The sequence below is a fragment of the Liolophura sinensis genome, chromosome 9, assembly GCF_032854445.1.
Source record: "Liolophura sinensis isolate JHLJ2023 chromosome 9, CUHK_Ljap_v2, whole genome shotgun sequence".
Classification (NCBI taxonomy): Eukaryota; Metazoa; Mollusca; class Polyplacophora; order Chitonida; family Chitonidae; genus Liolophura; species Liolophura sinensis.
Genome location: NC_088303.1, coordinates 26,675,819 through 26,696,853, shown reverse-complemented (window position 1 = coordinate 26,696,853; position 21,035 = coordinate 26,675,819). Strand labels below are relative to the sequence as shown.

General features: G+C 38.2%; 1 protein-coding gene across 1 annotated transcript; it reads right to left on the bottom strand.

Moving 5' to 3' along the window:
- Positions 1-1,706: 1,706 nt before the first annotated feature.
- On the bottom strand, positions 1,707-19,796 carry LOC135474996 (vigilin-like). Its single transcript, XM_064754720.1, is given in 28 exon segments — positions 1,707-3,697; positions 4,276-4,494; positions 4,865-5,086; positions 5,348-5,587; positions 5,883-6,025; positions 6,138-6,282; positions 6,586-6,804; positions 7,105-7,239; positions 7,427-7,513; positions 7,716-7,934; positions 8,222-8,353; positions 8,666-8,752; positions 9,221-9,297; positions 9,300-9,441; positions 9,906-10,045; positions 10,194-10,275; positions 10,654-10,758; positions 11,637-11,744; positions 11,966-12,103; positions 12,105-12,173; positions 12,474-12,689; positions 13,077-13,106; positions 13,109-13,285; positions 13,649-13,764; positions 14,038-14,146; positions 16,368-16,587; positions 19,615-19,689; positions 19,778-19,796. Coding segments are annotated over 26 exon segments (3,771 nt in total). The 5' UTR covers positions 16,554-16,587; positions 19,615-19,689; positions 19,778-19,796; the 3' UTR covers positions 1,707-3,469.
- Positions 19,797-21,035: the final 1,239 nt, after the last annotated feature.

Below are 21,035 nucleotides of genomic sequence, written 5' to 3'. Positions count from 1 at the left end.
AAAAGTTTAAAGGGCTCGATTACTGTTAAAAGATAGTTTATCGACAATGGCTTTGACACATCTGCACTTCGGATGACTTTGTGTTAATGCTTGTGTGGCTAATGTGTATTTGCATCGATAAAGTATCCCATGCCAACCTTTGTTTATGTAATGTAGTGAAGCATATCTCAGTTCACAGTGAACAAAATTGCACATTAAGTCAATTATCAGTTTTCGCCAATCTGGCACTAGTTATCTCTATAACCCGAGGACACAGTTGTTTCTGCTTAAGTGTCTGAAACCCCAATTTTGTTAACAAAATAAAATGTTAACATTATGACCATGGAGTATTTATAGGGATATAATTGAGAAAACTAAAAATCCAAGTTGACTTTTAAGTATGGAGGTAAGTACTCTCTCACGCCAGACTGTCCTAACCTACCGGCGGTTGTACGCTCTGTCGAAATACTCATCATATTCTGATACAAGAAGACAGTGATGTAATCAGTGTTAGCCAGTGAATTCTCCGTACAAGAAAAATAACCTTCGCAAAGGAGTTCAAATTTTCATTGGTTGAAGTGGGTATGTGTGTTTATTAATATTCATCATTAGCCCAGAACTGGCAAATGTAAGATCAAGGTAAGATCAAGACATCCTAACAAGCACACCGTATAGATTATATTAAAAAAATAAAAATTTGCTGGGGCATCAGATATGCCCCCTGTACTTTGTACTTGGCTTTGGCAGATTCCGGACAGATCTGAGGCTGTATGCATCCACTGTACACTGGCAGATTCCAGACAGATACTGGATTTACTGCCTCCCTCGAGGTAGTACGTTCGTTTCCATAAAGCTATGTAGGCTTTGCAGCACAGGTTGAGTAGACGTACTGCAATGGTCCACTGCCTAAGATGGGTAGGACATAAATAAATCAAGCTATTTTAGTTGCCCTGGAATTTTCCATCAGAGATTTCTGATATGACTGGAAGTGAGGCAAGTGAACTGCCCCTTCTTTGTAGACTATTTGCCGGGGGAGAGGCAGATTGTGTATATAGTCTGTATGCCAGGAGAGAGGCAGAATGAACCCGCTTATACCCAGAAAATTCTGATGCTGGATGAATCCACTGTACCATGGCTGATTCCAGACAAATCTGATACTGGATGAACCCAATGTACATTGGCAGATTTCAGAAAAATCTGATGCTGGATGAATCCATTGTACCATGGCAGATTCCAGACAAATCTGATGCTGGATGAATCCACTGTGCATTGGCAGATTCCAGACTAATCTAAGGCTAGATGAAACCACTGCACCATGGCTGATCCATGATAAATTTGAGGCTGGATGAATCCACTGTATCATGGTTGATCCATACAAATCTGATGCTGGGTGAACCCATGGAATTGGTAGATTCCAGACAGATTTGGCTGAAAACCACTATACCTGTACCTTGGACATGTGTGGTGAATGAAACCACTGTACCCTTACCATGGCCAATTGCAGTGGATGAAATCACTTTACATGTACCTTGGCCAACTATGGCGAATGAAACCACTGTACCCTTGCATATTACAGACAAATTCAAGCCACAGCAATGCCAGTGCAGGAAGGCTTCAGTGTAGATCTGCTCCTCCAATAACAGGTGCACAGTTACTTCTCAGGACTGACACTTATTGTGAACAAATTCTCAGAAGAACCCAATTACAAAGGCAGAGGGAATCTCTCGGGTTATATTTCATCACTTTATTCTCCTCGTAGTCTGAATACATCAGATTACAATACTTAACGCCAAAGTTCATGTAGTTACTGTCTCCTCAAAAAATTATAATTTTTCAACAAATACAGCAACATCAGTGTATATTTCTCAGGCCTGCTTTGGTTGGCTGCGAGATAATGGCTGATGATGCATCCATACATATGTGTATATAGATATATTTCTATAGAGTTATATAAGTATATAATACAGGAACATCAGGTCACCATCACCCAATTGCATGAAAATATCAAGAACAAAACATTTGTGGTGCACTGTCAAAAATGCCAACCTACACGGAACCCATGGTTACTTTAGTGACAATGTCACAAACGCCCACACACACAAAAAAGATGGCAAAATAAAAATCATGATTTTTTTGGTGACTTTTTTTTTAGATGTTTTCTGACAAATTTAGGGATGTATAGGAATGAACCATCAAATAAATGAGCCAGAGAACAAAATGATCATCTATGATTCATGCACCTTGTACGCGCTTGCATAAATTTCATTTTACGCCTCGAATGTTCATTCAATGCAATTTGTCAACAATTTCAACACCCTAAACAGAAACGCATTTTTTAACCTGCCTTTGTCCACATCATGTGGAATGCCCCGCTCAGTGCTGTGGAGTGTTTAGTGTCACATTGCTGTACAGTATTAGCTCTCGAATTTGACCAGTTCCTCAGTCTGACAACAGGTGTAGAAAACAGCAGCGTAATTCCACTAGTATTTACTTATGTGATATTATAAAACATTTATTTCGTTGACGTCAGCCCTTTCAACACTAGCACACATCTGTCAAAACAGTTATAAATATAACATGGTTTTAATGAACTGTACAAATCAGGTTCACTTCACAGCTATTTGTGTTTGTCATTTTTTCCACAAAATTATTAACATATCAAGATGTTAGAACTGACATGACAAAACCATAAATCCTTGAACACAACAACGACCTAATATTAACCAGTCACTTATGCTAAAGTAATTGATAAATCACATTCACAGCTGTGAAATACTGAACTTTTAACCACACACAATGGTCGAAACCTGACATTATCAGACATGCCCGATGACCTTTGCCCTGTGCGAAGTCATATGGCTAGGTTGACTAGTGATATGAACACAATTCCAGACTAAACCAATGACAAGGTCCACTTCAAGAAGCCCAATCGATGTCAGGTTATCAATATAACATCAATACAACATAATGAACTTGAAACTGGATACCTTGTTATTAGCTGTGTGAATCCAGTGTCGTGAGAAAGAAGGTCGTGGTGAGATGTATTATCAGAAGTCCTTGCAGGTTTTGTACAAACACCACCAACAAAATGCCCAATATTTACACTGTTGCCTTCAAACAACTTTGTAGAGGCCAGAAAGCTTTTCATTCACAAAATTTAAAATGGACAAATTATAAGGACAAATGTGAACAATAACAAACAGCCTCAGGCAGTATCAGCACTCAATCTTTTTCTTTCATATTGCAATTAAGTAATTGTAAACACTGAAAACTAGAACAGCATACATTTACGTAAAGTTACAACCAAATCAGCATGAACGAAATCTACTAAAACGCAACGTTGTGCCAGCATTCAAAACTAGACAGGCAGTGACGACAGACAATTGTGCCTGAATCTGTCAAAATAACCCTGGGTACAAGAAATAAGCTATGACTAATCATCTAATGACCCATGTATATCAGTACTGCCTAGAATAGAGTGAAGTGCCTCTTATTTACGCCGATTGAATGGTCCCCATGCCTGGGTAGGTCTGGGTGCGACTGCTGCTCCAAAAGACGGAAACTCTTCTGTGCTTGATGTGTCAGGAGCGCGATCCCAAGGTGCTCCCTTCACAACAAATCCTCTCTGAACATTGCCTGCGTCAGTTTCGCCAGACTCGCGCTTGCTAGGCGGCCTCTGCAGTTGTTGCAGGTACTCCTGGTCTGTCACATCCTGGAGCTGTAAAAACACAAAATCAAGACATTAGTCCTTGCCCAGTCATCTTGCACATAAACATAACGTACAACTCATAACATGGAACATTTGCATAAAATAACAGAAGAGAATCCATGTTATACTTTCCACCTCTACTTCTGTAATTAACCTTCTCCCTTTAACGCTCAGGCTTTACACATTCAGGCGCACTTACTGAAAATCCACCAGGCCTATTTATTTGATAAAATAGAACTAGATAAATACTTTTCACTCATACAATGGCAGTCAGTATTTTGGGTGGTTGAAGTTGAAATGCACAGTTTAAACCACCAACCTGTAGCAAGTTAATGACAAACTTGTGAAGCCACACGACAGCGAGCTAACTAGTTCCAATGGTTACAGTGGAAAATTAAGAACATACTATTCGACATGAAAATGACACAGAGATCAGTGAAGGAGGTGTTTGACTGCCATGAGTGCAAGGTGGCAGGAGTTTGAAATCTGTGCCATCTTTTTTGACAGATGGACTCAGTATTACAATGAATTCTAAAATATGTATTAAAAGGAATGTTGTTATTACTCTATAAGAGGATACAACTTACATATTCTTCCTCCAGATTCAGAAGGTGATCTTTACAGTCGTAGACATTGTCTTCCTCTCCCATGATGGTCACGATATCTGGATCATCCTGGTTGGCCCGTGGGAAGCGGATGTCCACCTTGTAGTCCTCCATCAGTTTTCTGACTGCCCTTCCCCGAGTGCCTATGATGCGGGAATGCACACGGCTGTCAATACGTACTTCTATCTCGGTCATGTCCTCCTGCAATATCAAAAAACACTTAAAATAAACACAATAAAAGCACTGATTTTCTTACATTCCAACAACATTCTATTTGTTTAATTCACACGCGCAATCAAATGATGGCTATAGGGAGACAGCAAACTTTACTGTGAATTGAAGCGGGTGAAATCATGCTACACCAGGTATCATTAGTGGATGAACCACATCATTGAACTGTCTGCCTTAAAGCCTTTCTATACTTAAAAACCCTACACTATGCTTACTTGACTGTTTGCCATACATGAACTAACCTATAAAATATGAAACTCCTTTGACTTGTTACAAATTCTTATGATATAATAGTCTTATAAATAAAATCACACAAGGTAAACCACAAAATAAGCATTACCAGTTCTTGGACAATCTTGAGAATTTCATCTCTGGCAGATTCTGTATTCTTCTCAAAGCCTGTGATGGTTATTATGTTCTGACTGGGCGAGGACTTATCTGGGAACTGGATGTTGACATCGTGATCTGTGCGGATCTTACTGATCACTGCTCCCTTTCGACCAATGATCTTTGGATGATGAACAGGATCCACTTCTACTGTCAGTTGGAAACTCCTCAAAACCTGAAGTGAAAAGACAAAAAAGGTTTCGAATGATACCGTACATGACTGTGAGCTTATTATAAACATCATGGCATTCTCCTTCACTAAAAGAACAGGACAAAACATGGTAGGCATGGAACAACTATCTCAAATGCAAGAGTGTGGATTCCTACAGCATTTCTTGCTCCACAAGCTACCTTAACCCCACCCACAAATCAAGACCATGACCATAAATGTGAAATTTTTGTCTGTAAATATAGCCTGCATTTCTCTTTAACTCACCTTTTCTTCTTTCTCTAGTTCCAGCTGCTCCACCTTCTCCTCCAGCCCGACCTTGGCCCGTGCCACATTGGCAGGTGCCCCCTGCACTGTGATTACATCACTATCCAAGTCCAGGGGAGGGATAGAGATGCTCACATCATACTCCTCCATCATACGCCGAATGTCCCGGCCCTTTGTCCCGATGATGAAGCGATGGAATTCATTGGGTACAGTCACTTCCTGAGTGATGGGCACCAGATCCTGTTGGTACATGCCACAGGTCAATAATACATCATGTTCAATCAGTGCTCAAAATACATTTTCCAGCCAACATATTGTAATGAACTTACCCTATTTCCCAAGACTCGCATTGGGTCTCTTCTCAAGCTTTCTTGTATGCCCAGCATAAGATATAGTTCTGTCAACCATGTATTTCTCAAAACACTTAAAACAGGCAACAAAATTGCAGTTATGCTTCGATTTTACACCTGGGGCAAAGTAATGTTAAGATTGCTGAGCATAAACAGGAAATTATGAACGCAAAACAGCTACTGACCAACAATGCTGCTTTAGCAGCCTCACAGTTCTCTGGTTTGCCTGTGATGATAATGATGTCTGCCTTGTTTGGTTTGTCCCCATCTGCTGCAGTCTCTGCCTCACCATTCACCACAACTTCGTCCCCATTCTCTGCAGTTTTCTCTGAAGCAAAAATCATATATTTTTATCAAGACATCTGTCCCTCAAGGCCATCCATATTTCTCAACCAAAAGTCTACAGAACAAGCAGTGTTGTACAAGTGCTGAAAAGTTACCTGCATTATTGCTAGAAGGCCTGTCTGGGAACTTAATGCCCACATCATGAACTTTGGTGACCTCTTGAACTTTGACCCCCTTGGCCCCCATCACAGTCCTGTGGAACTTTTGTGGGATTACACATTCAATGGTAACCTGGGATTCCTATTAACACACACAAAAACATCATATAACCAGTGTTAAGTGTAATAATTAAAAGGAAACCTCACCTGTAAAAAACCAATGAGCATGAAGAATCCAGAATTACAATGCCTATTGTATCTCTAGCTGATGAAGACTTATCACAATTTGGTCTGAACAAAAGGGGTTATTGTGGAAATAAAAGGTAAGCTCTGGGTTGGAAAAACTGAAGGTGTTATCTTGCCACAAAGGTTTAACTTCTCTGCTCTCATTTATTTAAAAAAACATAATCAGGGTATAAACACACAAACATATTTTCATGCTTACCAGATCATCAACAATCTCGAGGATGCGTTTCTTGGCCCCCTCCACACAGTCCTTCGATCCCTTCAGCTTCACCTGGTCACTCTTAACTCCGCTGCGGGGGAATGACACTGTCACACCACCGTAATCATCACCAATATTCCTCAAAACTTCACCACGCCGTGCCACAAAGTGACGGTGATATTTGGGATCTACGCTGATAGTGGCCTCTACTATCTTATCCTGTCAACACACAAGTTGCATAAACATTCTGAATAGAAGATCTTTTAATCACACATATACACTAGAACAAAGTCATTATCCAAATAAAAATAGAACTCTACAAATTTAATATTTAGCAAGTAATATCCTTCATCTATTAACAATTTATCACAGATAATGTTTTAAAGTTCATTTTTTATATCACACCATTCAACAACCAAAACAGGTTTCTCCTAAAATAGTAGGCTGTTCATTATTTATTCCTGTTTCGTTTTATATTTTTTTTTTTAGCCTGACTCGTGGTATTTCAAAATTCCTTACCAAGTCTTTGATTAGAGACTCAATTTCAATCTTAGCCTCTTCCACAGATTCTTTCTTGCCAATGATCGTAATGGTTTCCTGGTCAGCATCACCGTCGGAGGGAAAGATAACTCTGGCACCGGTCTTCTCACGTACCTGGAGGTATACAGAACCCATGATCACCATACTACCTCATCCTGTCGTTGCCTAGAGCTGGACTTTCATATTACTGATATGTTAATGATAAATTCACTTAAACTTCATATTACAAGTCATTGCCGATGTCCAAGATAATTTTTAACCCACAACAACACTTTCTTTATGCACTATATCTTTAACTTACTTTTCTGATATTGGCTCCTCCTCTTCCAATCAGAAATTTGTGGTATTCAGGTTTGGCCTTGACTTCTTGTGTAAATCCTGACAATTGCTGTAATCAAAGCAACATTTTATGCACATGATGGCAATGATGCACCATCCATTCATGACAGCAAAATCAGTGTTAGGATTGGTAGAACAATATACTGTATGTGTTTATACTCCTTCAATTCTGAGACATCCCCAAACATTTCAGAAACAACAAGGTGAGTCTGATATTTTAACTTCAAGAACATACTTCCAGAAAAACGAACCTTCTCACTGGCCAGGTCCATGAGCTGTTTCCTGGCATTCTCCACATCATCCTTTGGCCCCCGGATTGTCACTTTGTCGCTTTTGGAGCCCTCCGGTGGGAAGCGCACATTCACACCCCCACACTCCTCCATGATAGCACGAATGAGGCGCCCCTTAGCACCAATCAGGGAGTTATGTAGCTTGTGTGGAATCTCTACACTGATCTCCTTAATATTTCCCTGTGGAACAAGAAAAAAATGTGTCAAAGAGGCAAGAGCAGTATGATATAAAAACTGGCAGGTTGAATCCATACACTGAAATATTCAATATCAATATCGCTTAACCCGTGGTTATGAATATTCTATAATAATAAAAATAACAAATTACACAAGTTGTCTATCTAAGAGCAATACGGCTGAGGCAAATATATCGGGAGTAATATTTTAACTTCAGAAATCCTACACAAAACACGCACAACTATTGACCAAACCAATCAAATATGCCAAGGGAGAGAACTGTGACTTACCAATTCCACTTGGATAGCCTCTATCCTAGCCTTGGCTTTCTCCACATTGGCCTTCTTGCCCGTTACAAGAATCAGATCAGAATCACTGTTCTCATTTGGCAGATCTATTCTAGTTTCAGTTTCATCCCGTATCTAAAATGCAGAATTTAATTAGATAACAAATGTTACATAAATATTGCTCCTTAGAGCTAGAAGTTGGTGGGTCGTTAGCTTATTAAACATGATCATCTTTAATTTTAACAAATAAAAATATTCTACGCCTACTGGTCAACTGATACTTTTCGGGTTAATATCTTGTCACATTATGTTTTATTGGTGTATCGACTTAAAACACTGATTTTGTTTAAAACACCTATGTACCTCCAAGCATTCTGATGTTAAAAAAAACTTATTTTCAGTACATTTTATTGCACATAAATTGAACAAATCAAATATTTCACATACCTTCTTAATATTGGCTCCCCCTTTACCAATGATGTTTTTATGGAACTGCTTGAATATTTGGACTGAGGCCTGGTAGTTGTTGGCAATCTATTGGAAGATAATAACCCATTTATAAACATTTTAAGAATAATTTCTGTAACTTGACATAATTTTTTTTCCCTCTGACTATTTCTGGGGAGAATAAAATAAGGACATGACTAACACTTTACCAATGCAAATTGTTGCTCAATTGAACCCAAAAAAGCATGTATGTTAAACAGCTGTAGTCGTGCCCAAGAAATCTGAAGACAGAATGAAGTTCATTTCTACTGCCAGGATCACGCACATGGAACAAAGTTTCAATACACTGACTGAAATTATTAATTCTGTAGGTATTTTTTTCCAAATATGGAAAAATAATTCAGGATGGTTACCATGTGTGCATTCTCACCAGTTAACACATGCACTCTAGCCTACAACCATTACTATGGAAAATCTGTGATGCTCGATGAACAACTACAGTCAGGGACAACCGTTAAGAACTGACAACTAAGATGTTCACGAAGGGGAGGTAACTCACCAGCTCCTGTTTAACTGGGTAAGGTATTTGTAACACTTGTCCACCTCTGTTTTCATTCCTCTTAAGGTGACACATCACTTTTCTTGCCAGGGTCTGGGAATGTGATCTGGACTTGATTAAATTTGTCTCGAATTTCCTTAATTTTCTCTCCTTTGGCTCCGATGATGGTGCGATGAAAACGCTGGTCGATGATGATGTCACGAGATTTCTCATTTTCCTTGGAAGAAAAAAAATCAGAAAACTTGCTGAGCTTTACACATCACTCAATAGAGTAGAAATGAATTATAACACGATCATTGACACATATCACAATCTCACATACAGCCAGAACAGACAATGTATTCATAATCTCCCATGTGGGGCTGATCTCCATTCATCTGAAGAATATTTCTTAGGAAGGCATATAGAGCAAACCACAGTCCTTTGGCAGATACCGACATTGCATGTGATTATGCAGACCAGCCTGATAAGAGGTAGCTATATTCAATGCTGATGCAGCCAGGGCCCTTGTGCGGTATGAACTGATTAGATTCACATGCATCATTCATAACCCAGTTTTGGCAAATCATGTGTATAATGACCGAACACATCCAGCATAAATATATTCTTTACAGAGAAATAACCATCGCCAGCTCGCATCAAAAAAGTTTAGAGTTTACTACCCTATGTGACAGTGCTTACCATTCTAGTGGCCATCTCCTGCAGTTCTTGTTTAGCTTTCTGTACTCCCTCAGGATTACCCTCAATACGGATGATGTTACTGTTTTCGCCATCAGCAGGGATACGGATGGCCACGCCAGTTTCATTCTTAATTCGCATCACTGAAAAAAATCAGCACACACATCATGTGATGTGCAGAATATCCTGCATACAGATTAAATACTTCTTAAACAGTGGATATTGCTCCTCAACTTCTAAGTTAAGAATAATTATTAACATAGGTATCAATATGTAATGACACAAAATAACTCACCATGGCCCCACTTTTTCCTATGATATGTTTGTGGAATTTCATATCAATTTCAATCTCTGCAAAATCCATTCGACTTTGCTGAAAAACATGTGGAACACAAACATAAGAAAAGAACAGTAACATGAGCTCTAATATTTGCTGTACAATCTGTTACACAAGAAAAACAGATGTTGTGAAGCAGCAAATTAAATGAAGGAGATGTAACCACAACCCACAGGAAAACCTGCTTGATATGATTCAGACATAGTTTTTTAACAATGATTCGGACATCAGTTTAAGCAAACTATTAACTACTCCAGGAATTATATAAACATGTCAACTTTTTAAGTTGCATCTCACTGTTTTTCATATCACTTCCTTATCTCTTTTCTTCCCTACATATTTTAGAGTTACAATGTAAAAGTTGTTATCTTAACACAGAATTTTAGAGTTACACTATAGAAGCTGTTATCTTACCACATCCTTGACAACAGCCTCCAGTGCCTTGACCGCTGCCTCCACTTCTTCAGGCGGACCTTCCACCAAAATCTTGTCCTGATCCTCCTTAAACTCTGTGTGTACCTGTAACAGTCACATCCAGGCTGAGTATTTAAGTCTGATCAAGGTGTGATCATTCAGGAATGCAACTTTAGACAAGAGTTGTTCTATTTATTTGAATGTTCTAACATACTCAATCTATTTATTTACTTGGTGCTTTAAAGTTTGCTCACGAACTGTGCACATATTTAACAGCAGTCAGGTTTTTGGGTGGAAGAAGAGTGCCCACTGTAACCCACCTCTCCTTGCCATGCCATTGACAAGCTTCTCAACAAAACCATGCACAAATCACCACAATCACTTGAACGCATTCATATTTTTCACTCTAGCATATACCCTAATTCTTCTATTTTTAGGACAGAAATTAGTTGTGCTGAAAGCAAAGAATTACTCTAATAGTTCGTTTGAAACAGTGAAGATATCAATATGCTGTTTGTTTGTTAGATGGACTAACCATGTGAAAAAAGAAGACATTCAATATGCTACAATTACACATATATTGGCTAAAAATAGCAGATCAGGCGTCCAAAAACTTGGAAGAATTAGGGTACTACTGCATCCAGAGATACTGGTAGGTGATATACTTTCATGTTTTTTTTTTACTGTGGAGTATCAATATGCTAGTAAACTACGGTCAAAATTTACTTATTTTAACAAAGTTCCACAGAGGTGTAACCATTATCAATCACCCATCAGCTTGGCATGAGCCGCAAATCAGAGGTGGAATATTAGCCAAGACTTTATTTGGAGGTTTTCTCCTAACCAACTCAAACAACATTCTTAATGTTTAAGTTTTACAATTAATGAAATTAACGAAATACATTAACCTTGACATTTTATAGGAATTCTGGCCATGCTCCAATGATGCCATTATTTGGCATTCAATACTTAATGTTACTTGCCTTGGTGAAATCAGCCATGATCTTGCGCACATTGGCACCCTTTTTACCAATAATGAAGCGGTGGAGCCAGGCAGGAGCTGCCACCTCTGTGAAAATAACACTGTTGGCCTGAAAAAAAAAAGGAATATTTCAGAATAAAACTTTCCACAAGCAAATGATCTTTGGAACACGAGTCTTTCATTTCTTTTTGAGTAAAGTTTGTTCAGAATGCAGGTTCATATTTTTACACTTCAATTAATTTTACAGGTGCATATATTTTTTCCTACCTCCAAAGTCTTTAAAATAATGAAAATAATTAACAAAATAGTGAAAGTGTTTAAGACCGTTACCTTGGAGTAGACCAGTGTGAGTGCAGGTCCCAGCTTGTCCTGCTCCCCACGCAGTGTGATTGTCTCCGAGTTACTGTCCAGCGGAGGCACTTCTACCGAAACGCCCGTGGCACCAAGTATTTCCTGGATATTGGTCCCCCCGAGGTCCAATGACGTACTTGTGCTGAGATTTACGAACCTCTACAGAAACTGTCTGGCATTTCTTTTTCTGAAAGATATAATTGAATAATTAATCAACAGTCTTTCTTGCTCAAAACTATGCTTATTTTACACTGGCAATAAAAAAACTCCATCAAGCTATGAAGTCTTTCTTCTGTATCTGATCTGTATGTGTAAAACCATTAATGAACCCACAGCACGAACAAAAACGGTGCCATTTATTACGATTCACAACAACATGATTTATTACAAAAACTAAGCATAAAGCACATTTTAGAAGAGGTTTATTAACAGTTAATCCAAAGTGAGCAGCCAGTGTGTCCCCTGGCGGTCACCTTGTAAAGCTCACCTTTTCCTCACTGATTTTCATGATAGTATCTTTACAACTCATTACGCCTTCTTTTTCCCCAGACACAACAATCTCATCCTTCATCACACTTGGAGGAGGAACGTTGATCTTCGCACCTGTCTCTTCCATAAGTTGCTTAATGATACTGTTGTTAGGTCCACACACGAATGGGTGTAAAACTTTTGGCACCGGGATGCGCTCAAATGCCAGCTTAGCCTAAAAAGGATTAACACAAAACTTTACATGGCAACATACAAAACTTTACATGGCAACATTACTTTCATTCAGTTTGATTACACAGACAACTGGAGGCCTTACAGGAATTCCGACTGACCTTTTGATGCCACAGTATGAATAGGACTGAACCAAAATGACCCAAAGAGAAAGAAATTCAAATAACTGAGAATAAAATAGATCAGAAACATCCTATTTACATATTTTTTGTTATCTACTCATTACAAAACTACAAGTACCTCTCCCAAATATGGTTAAAACATGACAACAATTTGGTACCTTTATTTCATTATATGCACTCAACAGTGTTTCACCCCAATATAATAAGCCAAATATGAACAAATAAAACTTTAAACAACCCTTGGTTACCTGTTCATCTGAAATGCACTGAAGTTCCATGTCGTGCTTTTGTCGATGCCTTCTTTCGTTCCCATAATACGTATTGTTTCGCTGTTTTCTTCTGCTCTTGGTATTGTAATTTTCGTTGATGTCATCATTTCAAGGTCCTGTAGTTTTTTTCCACTCTTTCCCAGAATAAATCTATGATGTTCTCGTGGAATACGGATTGTCATGTTGGCCTGTAACAACCCAAGAGGAGAGAAAATTACAAACAAGTCGACCGCTTTTCTTGAAATCATGCCAGTCCTAAGCATAAGAGATATTGGAACTAAATTAAACAATGTCTAACACACTAAAAGATAACGTTTCAAATGTGAACCAAAAGCTCTTAAGATTTGGATGAAAAAGAGACTTGCAACCCTATTCAGATAAGAGAACTACGCGTTTAAGAAATGTTTGTAACACTTCATTTTCACAGTTAAAAAAGCTAATAAACAACAAAAGAGATGCCCTATTTGTGAAAAAAAAAAATCATTACCAACCAGCAACTGTTTGGCAGACAATTTTAGTAGGAGAGAGCTAGAAGCTGTTGTGTGACTAACCTGTGTCTGTAATTGGTTGACAAGCATGCGCTTAGCCTTCATAACTGCGTCACTCTTTCCATGAATCACAACCGTCAGACTTTGATCACGGGCCAAGCTCATTTCGATGGACACTCCTGAAAAACAAATATTACAACTGTACTGACCTATTCCATGCATTGTGTGGAACTCCCTTGGACAGAAAGGCGGAACTACCAATAAGTTTTACTATGTCTCAGACCAACAATATATACTGAAGCATGTATCAAACCAGGACTCCGTTCTTTGTTTGCAAAAACTTGCACTTCCTATGGAGCTAAAAACCCATGAAATATCTCGCTTTTACGAGGACTTCAGGTGTGAAATCAACAGAAATCTTAACAGCTTGAAGTACTACCGGATAGCCATACCTGTCTTTTGCATGATATCTTTGCAGATTTTAGCTTGATCGCCTTCCTCTCCAAATGCATGGTCATCTACTTCTTTGAACCGCCTCTCTTCCAAGGGAACAGTGAAAACCTTAAAGTGAAAGAATAAGCCAAAAATGAAACATCTGCGAACAAATACATCTTACTGGCTGTATTAAAGGGATGGCCTGGAGAAGATAGAGTAGGGTTCCTACAGATAAATGAAAACAAAATTCAAGTTTTCAAAGAGTTTTTTTTTTTGTTATTTTCAAGGCTGGTTTAAACATACCATGGTGCAAATTATAGACTGTGTTTTAAGTCTGAATTATATATGCTTTGATTCGCATGCATGTCTATTGTATAGTACGCTTGCTTTTGCAAGAAATATCTGCCCTTCACCTCTGTAATGCGACACATTCTTTGACCCGGCCTTGGCTCAGAAAAAAAAAATAAACATCATATATCATTATACAGGGCTTCTTCTGGGCCAGTATTTTTTTTTAGCGAGCCACTTTGCCACTCATCAGATTTTGTAGTAAATACTATTTTTCTTCAGCCAAACTTCCTTAGTGGCCATGACTCTTGTAGGTCTCCTTCTGTAATTCGTTTTTATCTGCCTTGGTATAGCTGCTAGAATCAGTTTGGTCTCTTCCAGCTATATCTGGGGTTTATCAAAAGTTACATTTAGAACAATTGCTCTCAAAATAATGGACCAATGCTTGGCAGCATGTTATTGTTTTTTGAAAAAAAAAAATCAATCCTTTTCCCAACCTATCTGTAGGATCCTAGTAAAATGTAATTTCCTCTATCAGAAAAATATGTTACGAAATTAATTTGTAAATTCTGTTCAATTGAATGCAACATTAAGATCAGTACATTGGAGTAACACAGTCTGACAGGAGAAAACCAGAAGGCATACACATTTATGTAACAGCACAGATTCTGAAACATTTAGTTTACTTTGGATCCAAAAAAAGTTTAAGTGCAAAAGTTAAATTTTTTATGGGAGGTAACCCCATTTACAGGCATAACTCTACCTTGATTTATTTCCCTTGATAGTATTTTTTTTTTTTTTTTTTACAATTGGCGATAAAAGGCATCCCCCCAAAATGCCATGATTTTCATTCATTATGTAACAAAATGATTTCAAGCGTTATTTAATGTAAGTCAATTTGCAACAATGCTGAACCCCCTTTGTAGATTTCTGTGAAGTAATCGCGATACAACTGTGTTGTTGTTGTTTCGCCAAGAAGAGGCCGTTTGAAATGAAAGTATGTGGATTATTTTTGTAAGAAAAATTGTGAAAATCTGCTAAAAACTCCAGAAAACTCTCAGGGTAGATTTTGTATAACGTTTGTATTTTTTTTAGGTAAATAAATTTGTTGCCAAAAACATTTGCATTTTTTCAAATTTTATTGCCATTTTAAAAAATTGTTCTAAATTTGTGACAATGGCGAGTGCCTACGGAAGCCCATATAGTGGGAGAATTATCAGTGAGCTCCTGATATACAGACTTGGCGGTCAGCAGACATTATTTAAGTTTGGGACAAACTAAGATTTTCAAGGAGTTTTCAGGAGTGTTCGTCTTTTTTTAAGGTCTTTCAAGTACTTGAAAATCAAATTGTATTTTTCAAGCACTTTCAAAGAGTTTCAAGGACTGTGGGCACCCTGTAGAAACTTACCACTTTTGCAATTTCAAAAGCAAGTATTTTTAGCAATTTTACACCCAGTTATTCAGCTACAGCCCCTGGAAAGTAGGGATACTGGCCAGTTGAATTGAAACTTCCATTTTGACCGGTCACCTGAGAAATCAGTTCATACTGATTACTTGTACCAGTAGGTCGCTCTGAATGGGACAAGCAATTATCTGACAGGTCCGTAATAAGCAGTGTTATCTTGATAAGTGTTGATGGGATACAAGTTCATGAGCTTTGTTTTATTTTATGAGGAAGTTAATGAAGTTTGAAAGGGCAAATAGCAATTTATCGTAGAAGCAACCCTGTGGGCTCTGTTCTAGAGTGTGGAAGTCCCTTTCATGTCCACAGGCTACCTTGCTGTGGCTATAATGGACGATTGTCAGGTCAACAGAAACCAGCACTTTACTTGTATGTGGTAAAAATTAATTGCAGACTTAAAACTTTTATTCCTTCAGCTTTTCATTCCCTTTATATACATCTATACACTGCCACAGGTCTATCTCTTGTGTATACATGACTGTTTCACGGTATCATTTGGATAGGCACTTTGGGATATGGCCAAACAACCTGTTAGGTAACCAAGGCTTTACCATTTCAAGAATGTGAAAAGGTCGAGCAGAGCTCAGGTTCACATACCTGTGTGCACTTGGTTGAAGGGACAGCAAATTTAGTATTCCATGGGCCATGTTCCATGCGAGGTGGTTCTTTCACGGAGTCCCCGGCCAGGGCCGGGAAAGCTTCATCATACGTTGGTGGCTCAAACGCCTCGTCTTCCACATTGGGAATCGGCACCTCAGAGGGTGAAATCATGTCCGAACTCATGGTCAGTGGTCGGTTCCAAGTCGTACAGTACAAGCTGTAAACAGAGCCAAGATACATGTAGGAGATAAAAGCAGAGTAAGAACATGAATGATAAATACACAGAACAAGCTGTAAACAGAGCCAAGATACATGTAGGAGATAAAAGTACAGTAAGAACAGGAATGATAAATACACAGAACAAGCTGTAAACAGAGCAATGAAATAAATGTATATGATCAAAACCGTTCACAGGTTTTATACAATAATTCACCATCTACTCTAAAGTACAAGATGAATCAAAGTTGTCTGAAGACAAATAACTGGCCAAAATATGACTTAATTATCATAGTGTAAGTCTGGTAGACTGTAGTGCTTTTGTGGTACTGTCTTAGAGGCATTTATTTTCGTCTGAAAGTGTATGTTTACATACCAATCTTCCGGTGAAGCATGGTATATGTTAGAAAAAAAAAAAGGGTCAAGAAATTCTAGGAATGAAGAACAGGGGTTGAACTGTTAGATATTTCAAGTTCTTCAGAGTGATGACCTCGACAAATATTGAAAACAGGTCATTCCATGTGTTTTAAAGGTTTGAGATGTACTTGATCCCATTTATATCATGCTTAAACAGCATGAAAGTGGAAGGAATACAACAATCAATCATTCATCTGAATTAATGATTATTAGTAAGATGTCTTTATGACGACCTGGGGTCAATGTGCTATCATCATTTTCATTTTGAGCTCTTAAAAACAAGTGAATGACTGAACATTTTGACCCCTATCCTTCATTCCCATGATGTCTTGTCCTGAAGATGCAAATAAATGACTTAAAATGACACTTTTGATGCTTACAAATAAGTTCCTCTGATAAAAAATGTAAGGCCCCATGTGGCCAATAAATGGATCAGAATCAAGCAAAATGTGTCAAATGGGTGAAAAAGGTCACACTTTACAATTGGGTGAAATGCAGTATGTCCACAGTGCAATCAGCCTTGGCAAGTTCAGCACAAAAAGTGGCAGTAACTGTGCCAGGCAGGATACACCAGCCAAAATGGATATGTGTGCAACCTTGAACTTGATGTTATCCAAACACTGAGAATTGCTGTGACATTCAAACCACCCATGTCATAAGCCCTGAGAGGAATTCAAATCCATCTCAAGAATAAAGCTGAAGATTTGCAGTTCTAGTTGAGCTCAGGAATGTTAGATCTCTGATTAAAGTTTAGTGTGCACTGAAATGATTAGATTGGTAGATGTGTTTCCCAAGTTTATTTATCGACATTTAACAGGGAACAATAGTTTCCCTGTCATATTCATCACTTAAATAAAGAACAGTTAAACAAGAGCGCATTTCCATTTTACTGAACAAGACAAGAATATTCAATAAAGGTGGCATAGCTGGCCGCAAGATCGCCGGTTGTTGATCACATGAACTTAGGCAAGGTGGCAGACCACAAGATAGGTTAAAAAAAGAAATTTTTAAGAAAGTAATTATTGGCGAGTTCATACTTTAACTTCACTTACATTTATACTTTGCATTCAACTTTATCGTTTAAAAGGATAGCTCTATCGATTCAGTCTGTCTGAAGATTACACTTTCTCTTCATTAAAACTGGGTATGTTTATTTATTTGCTTGGTGTTCTATGCCATACTCAAGAATATTTCTTTTACACGACGGCGTCCTGCTACACATGAGTATGACCGACAGAAAACCCCTTACTAATATATAAACAGTATTTAAATTTTAATACGTCTTATTTCCAAGAAAACTCACAAAATAAATCAAATTAATGTTAAGAAGCTGTCGCTATATTGTTTTATATCTTTTTTTGTTTGCTGTCTATTTTAGCCTCAAACTTACTACTAAAGCACTTGTGTTTTCAGAATTTAATTTCTATCATGCTGCAAATATGCTCACTCAATGTACTGTCTTCAGAGAAACATGTCTCAAAAGAAATGTACACACATTTACTCAGGAGTATAATGTCAAAAACACTCAATACAAATCTGGCCTCAGTGAAGACAGCGTCTGTACATATCCAGTGCATGTGTACCAGGATATATTGTGACATACATGCTATTTAAATTTGGAGTGGGATGGTCATGCTTCATCCATGAACTTCAAAAAAGTTAACTCTATCACTTAGCATACTTCACACCACTTGCTCTGCACGACTCCAATTACTGTATTTCAGCTGTGTTTTGCTGAGTCATACAAGGATTACATATAGGCTTATCAAACTGTATCTATAATTTATCATTCGATTTTAAAAAATGCCCAAACCACTGTCACAAGATACTCGGAAAAAACAACTATAATGTACAGACAGGTTTGATGTGTGAGCGTTCATTCTCACTGTTAAACTATGTGTATATATTGTAAGATCTGCTGGTCTTTCCTGCAAGACATCTGTTATGCCCAGAATTCATCACCTTATGGTGTTATATATCACCACCTGAAGTAAGTAGTCTAACAATAAAACAACCTGCAAAGTCACATTCTTGGATATCTGCACACATCTTCTCTCCTAACCCAAGCATCATAATCTACAGCCACCAAAACTACATCACAGTACACATCTGCGGCTCTGGGATCCCATGTGGTGATAAAAACCAAGCTAGCAGTACATCACAAGTATTATGGTCTAATCTGACCATTTAAATGTATCCTATCCATATTTATTCTAAGTGGAAGTCTGTTGATGAAAATAGCTTTAATCAAACTATATAGTCACATAATTTAGACCAACCTTCCATTCACATCACTGTAGCATGGGAGGGCTAAGTAACTTCACATATGACGTTTACAAACTTGAAGTACCCTTGGAGTTGATAAAATGAATGCAATTTCTTGAACTAAACACAATTATTACCAAGTAAATAATAAATATAAGGTGACTTTTCTGCCAATTGTTCTAGTTATTCACTGGAGCCAGTAGTTGTTGACAATCGTCGATATCTGTCAAATTACAGTAAAGCCTTATCAAATTTAAGACCACGTTGATTTCATGTACACGTAGTCAAGCCAGTTGATCTGTCGAATTGTCGAATCCAGCCTCCCCTTTTCACCCACCATACTCACCGTACTGCGGCCGCAAAGGTCCGTCCTATGAAATTTTAGCTTCCTTTTTGGACTCCAATATGACTTGTTGTCAGTCTGAAAATAAGCGAAAAAATTAATGACAAGTAATGTGGGGAAAATATACAGTAAAATCTTAAACACACAGAAAATTGCCATCACCCACCCCGAGAACCGACAAGTAAATGATGTTCCTGCGCGACTCGACACCGACTAATGCCCGTTTCGATTGGCCAGTAAGCCGAAATAGGGCGATAGTGTGAAACTTTGGTCCAATCAATACCGTCGTTTGACGAAAGCACTTTGACGGAACAGAGCTCCATGAAACTCACCAAATTTCATTCATCACCTAAGAAAATGGCGTAGTTGAGCTATTGCTTATCGACAACACAGAGGAAGAAGCTGTAATTAACCATGTTCTACAAAAATGTTTATCAACCAGAGAAACAGTATCGTCCACCAGTGCCCGATCTAGTACTACATTTCACGGCGGATTCAACTAACCAGTCAGGCTTTAGTAGTAAACCGGCGTCAAAGGCTCTGACGTCACGAGTGCCACATGTGTAAATAGTGAAAGCATACCCACGTGTTTTCTAAGCACATGCTGCCGACAGGCAAGAGCATTCATATATGCATCTCATCTTGTCCTTCGTTACGTGTAGGCAAAATATTGCCACACATCATAAGAGTCATTATATCAAGCGCGTGAAAAGAGAAATCAACATGACAATATATAAATAATAATAATTTCCTTAATTGCTGGTTCCTTCAAGGCTTTTTCTCACCGTAACTGACCGATCGGTCCCATATACGATGAGACTGCTGGATCGAATCCAGGGCTAGAAAGTTCGCCTTCGGCTTTGATTTTGCAAGGTTTTACCTCTGTCAGCCCTGGTTAATCTGCGCATAAAACTGAACGCCGTAATAAAAAGTGAAAAAGTCTTCAGTGTGGAATAAAACATTCAAATAAATAAAAATAAATAAATTGTCTTTCAAAATATTTCAGTCAATGTCTTGTTTTTTGGCTTGTTCAAGTAGTGTGTATGTATAAACACAGATAGCTGTATCTAATTAAAATACTGACTGAAGTACAACAATATAACGAAACTTTACAGATATTGGATAAATATGCTAACTACGATGAAAACTGTTCGTGAGACAATTTTTTAGACTGTAATAGTAAAGCGGACATCTCACCTCGTTGGTCCTATATGTAACTCCTGATATATTATGACGACTTTAAAAGAATAGATACTTCTCCCAACCTTACTTGGAATGATGTCAATGATGTATGTTGGGCTGTGGCCTACTGTATACGATACTAAGAGTCTCTTCGGAGAGATCAATTAATTTTCCCCTACTTTAACTTGGCCGACCAGTTTCTCCCCCTGTGAAGTCGTGTATCGCACCAGCTACTGTTTGAC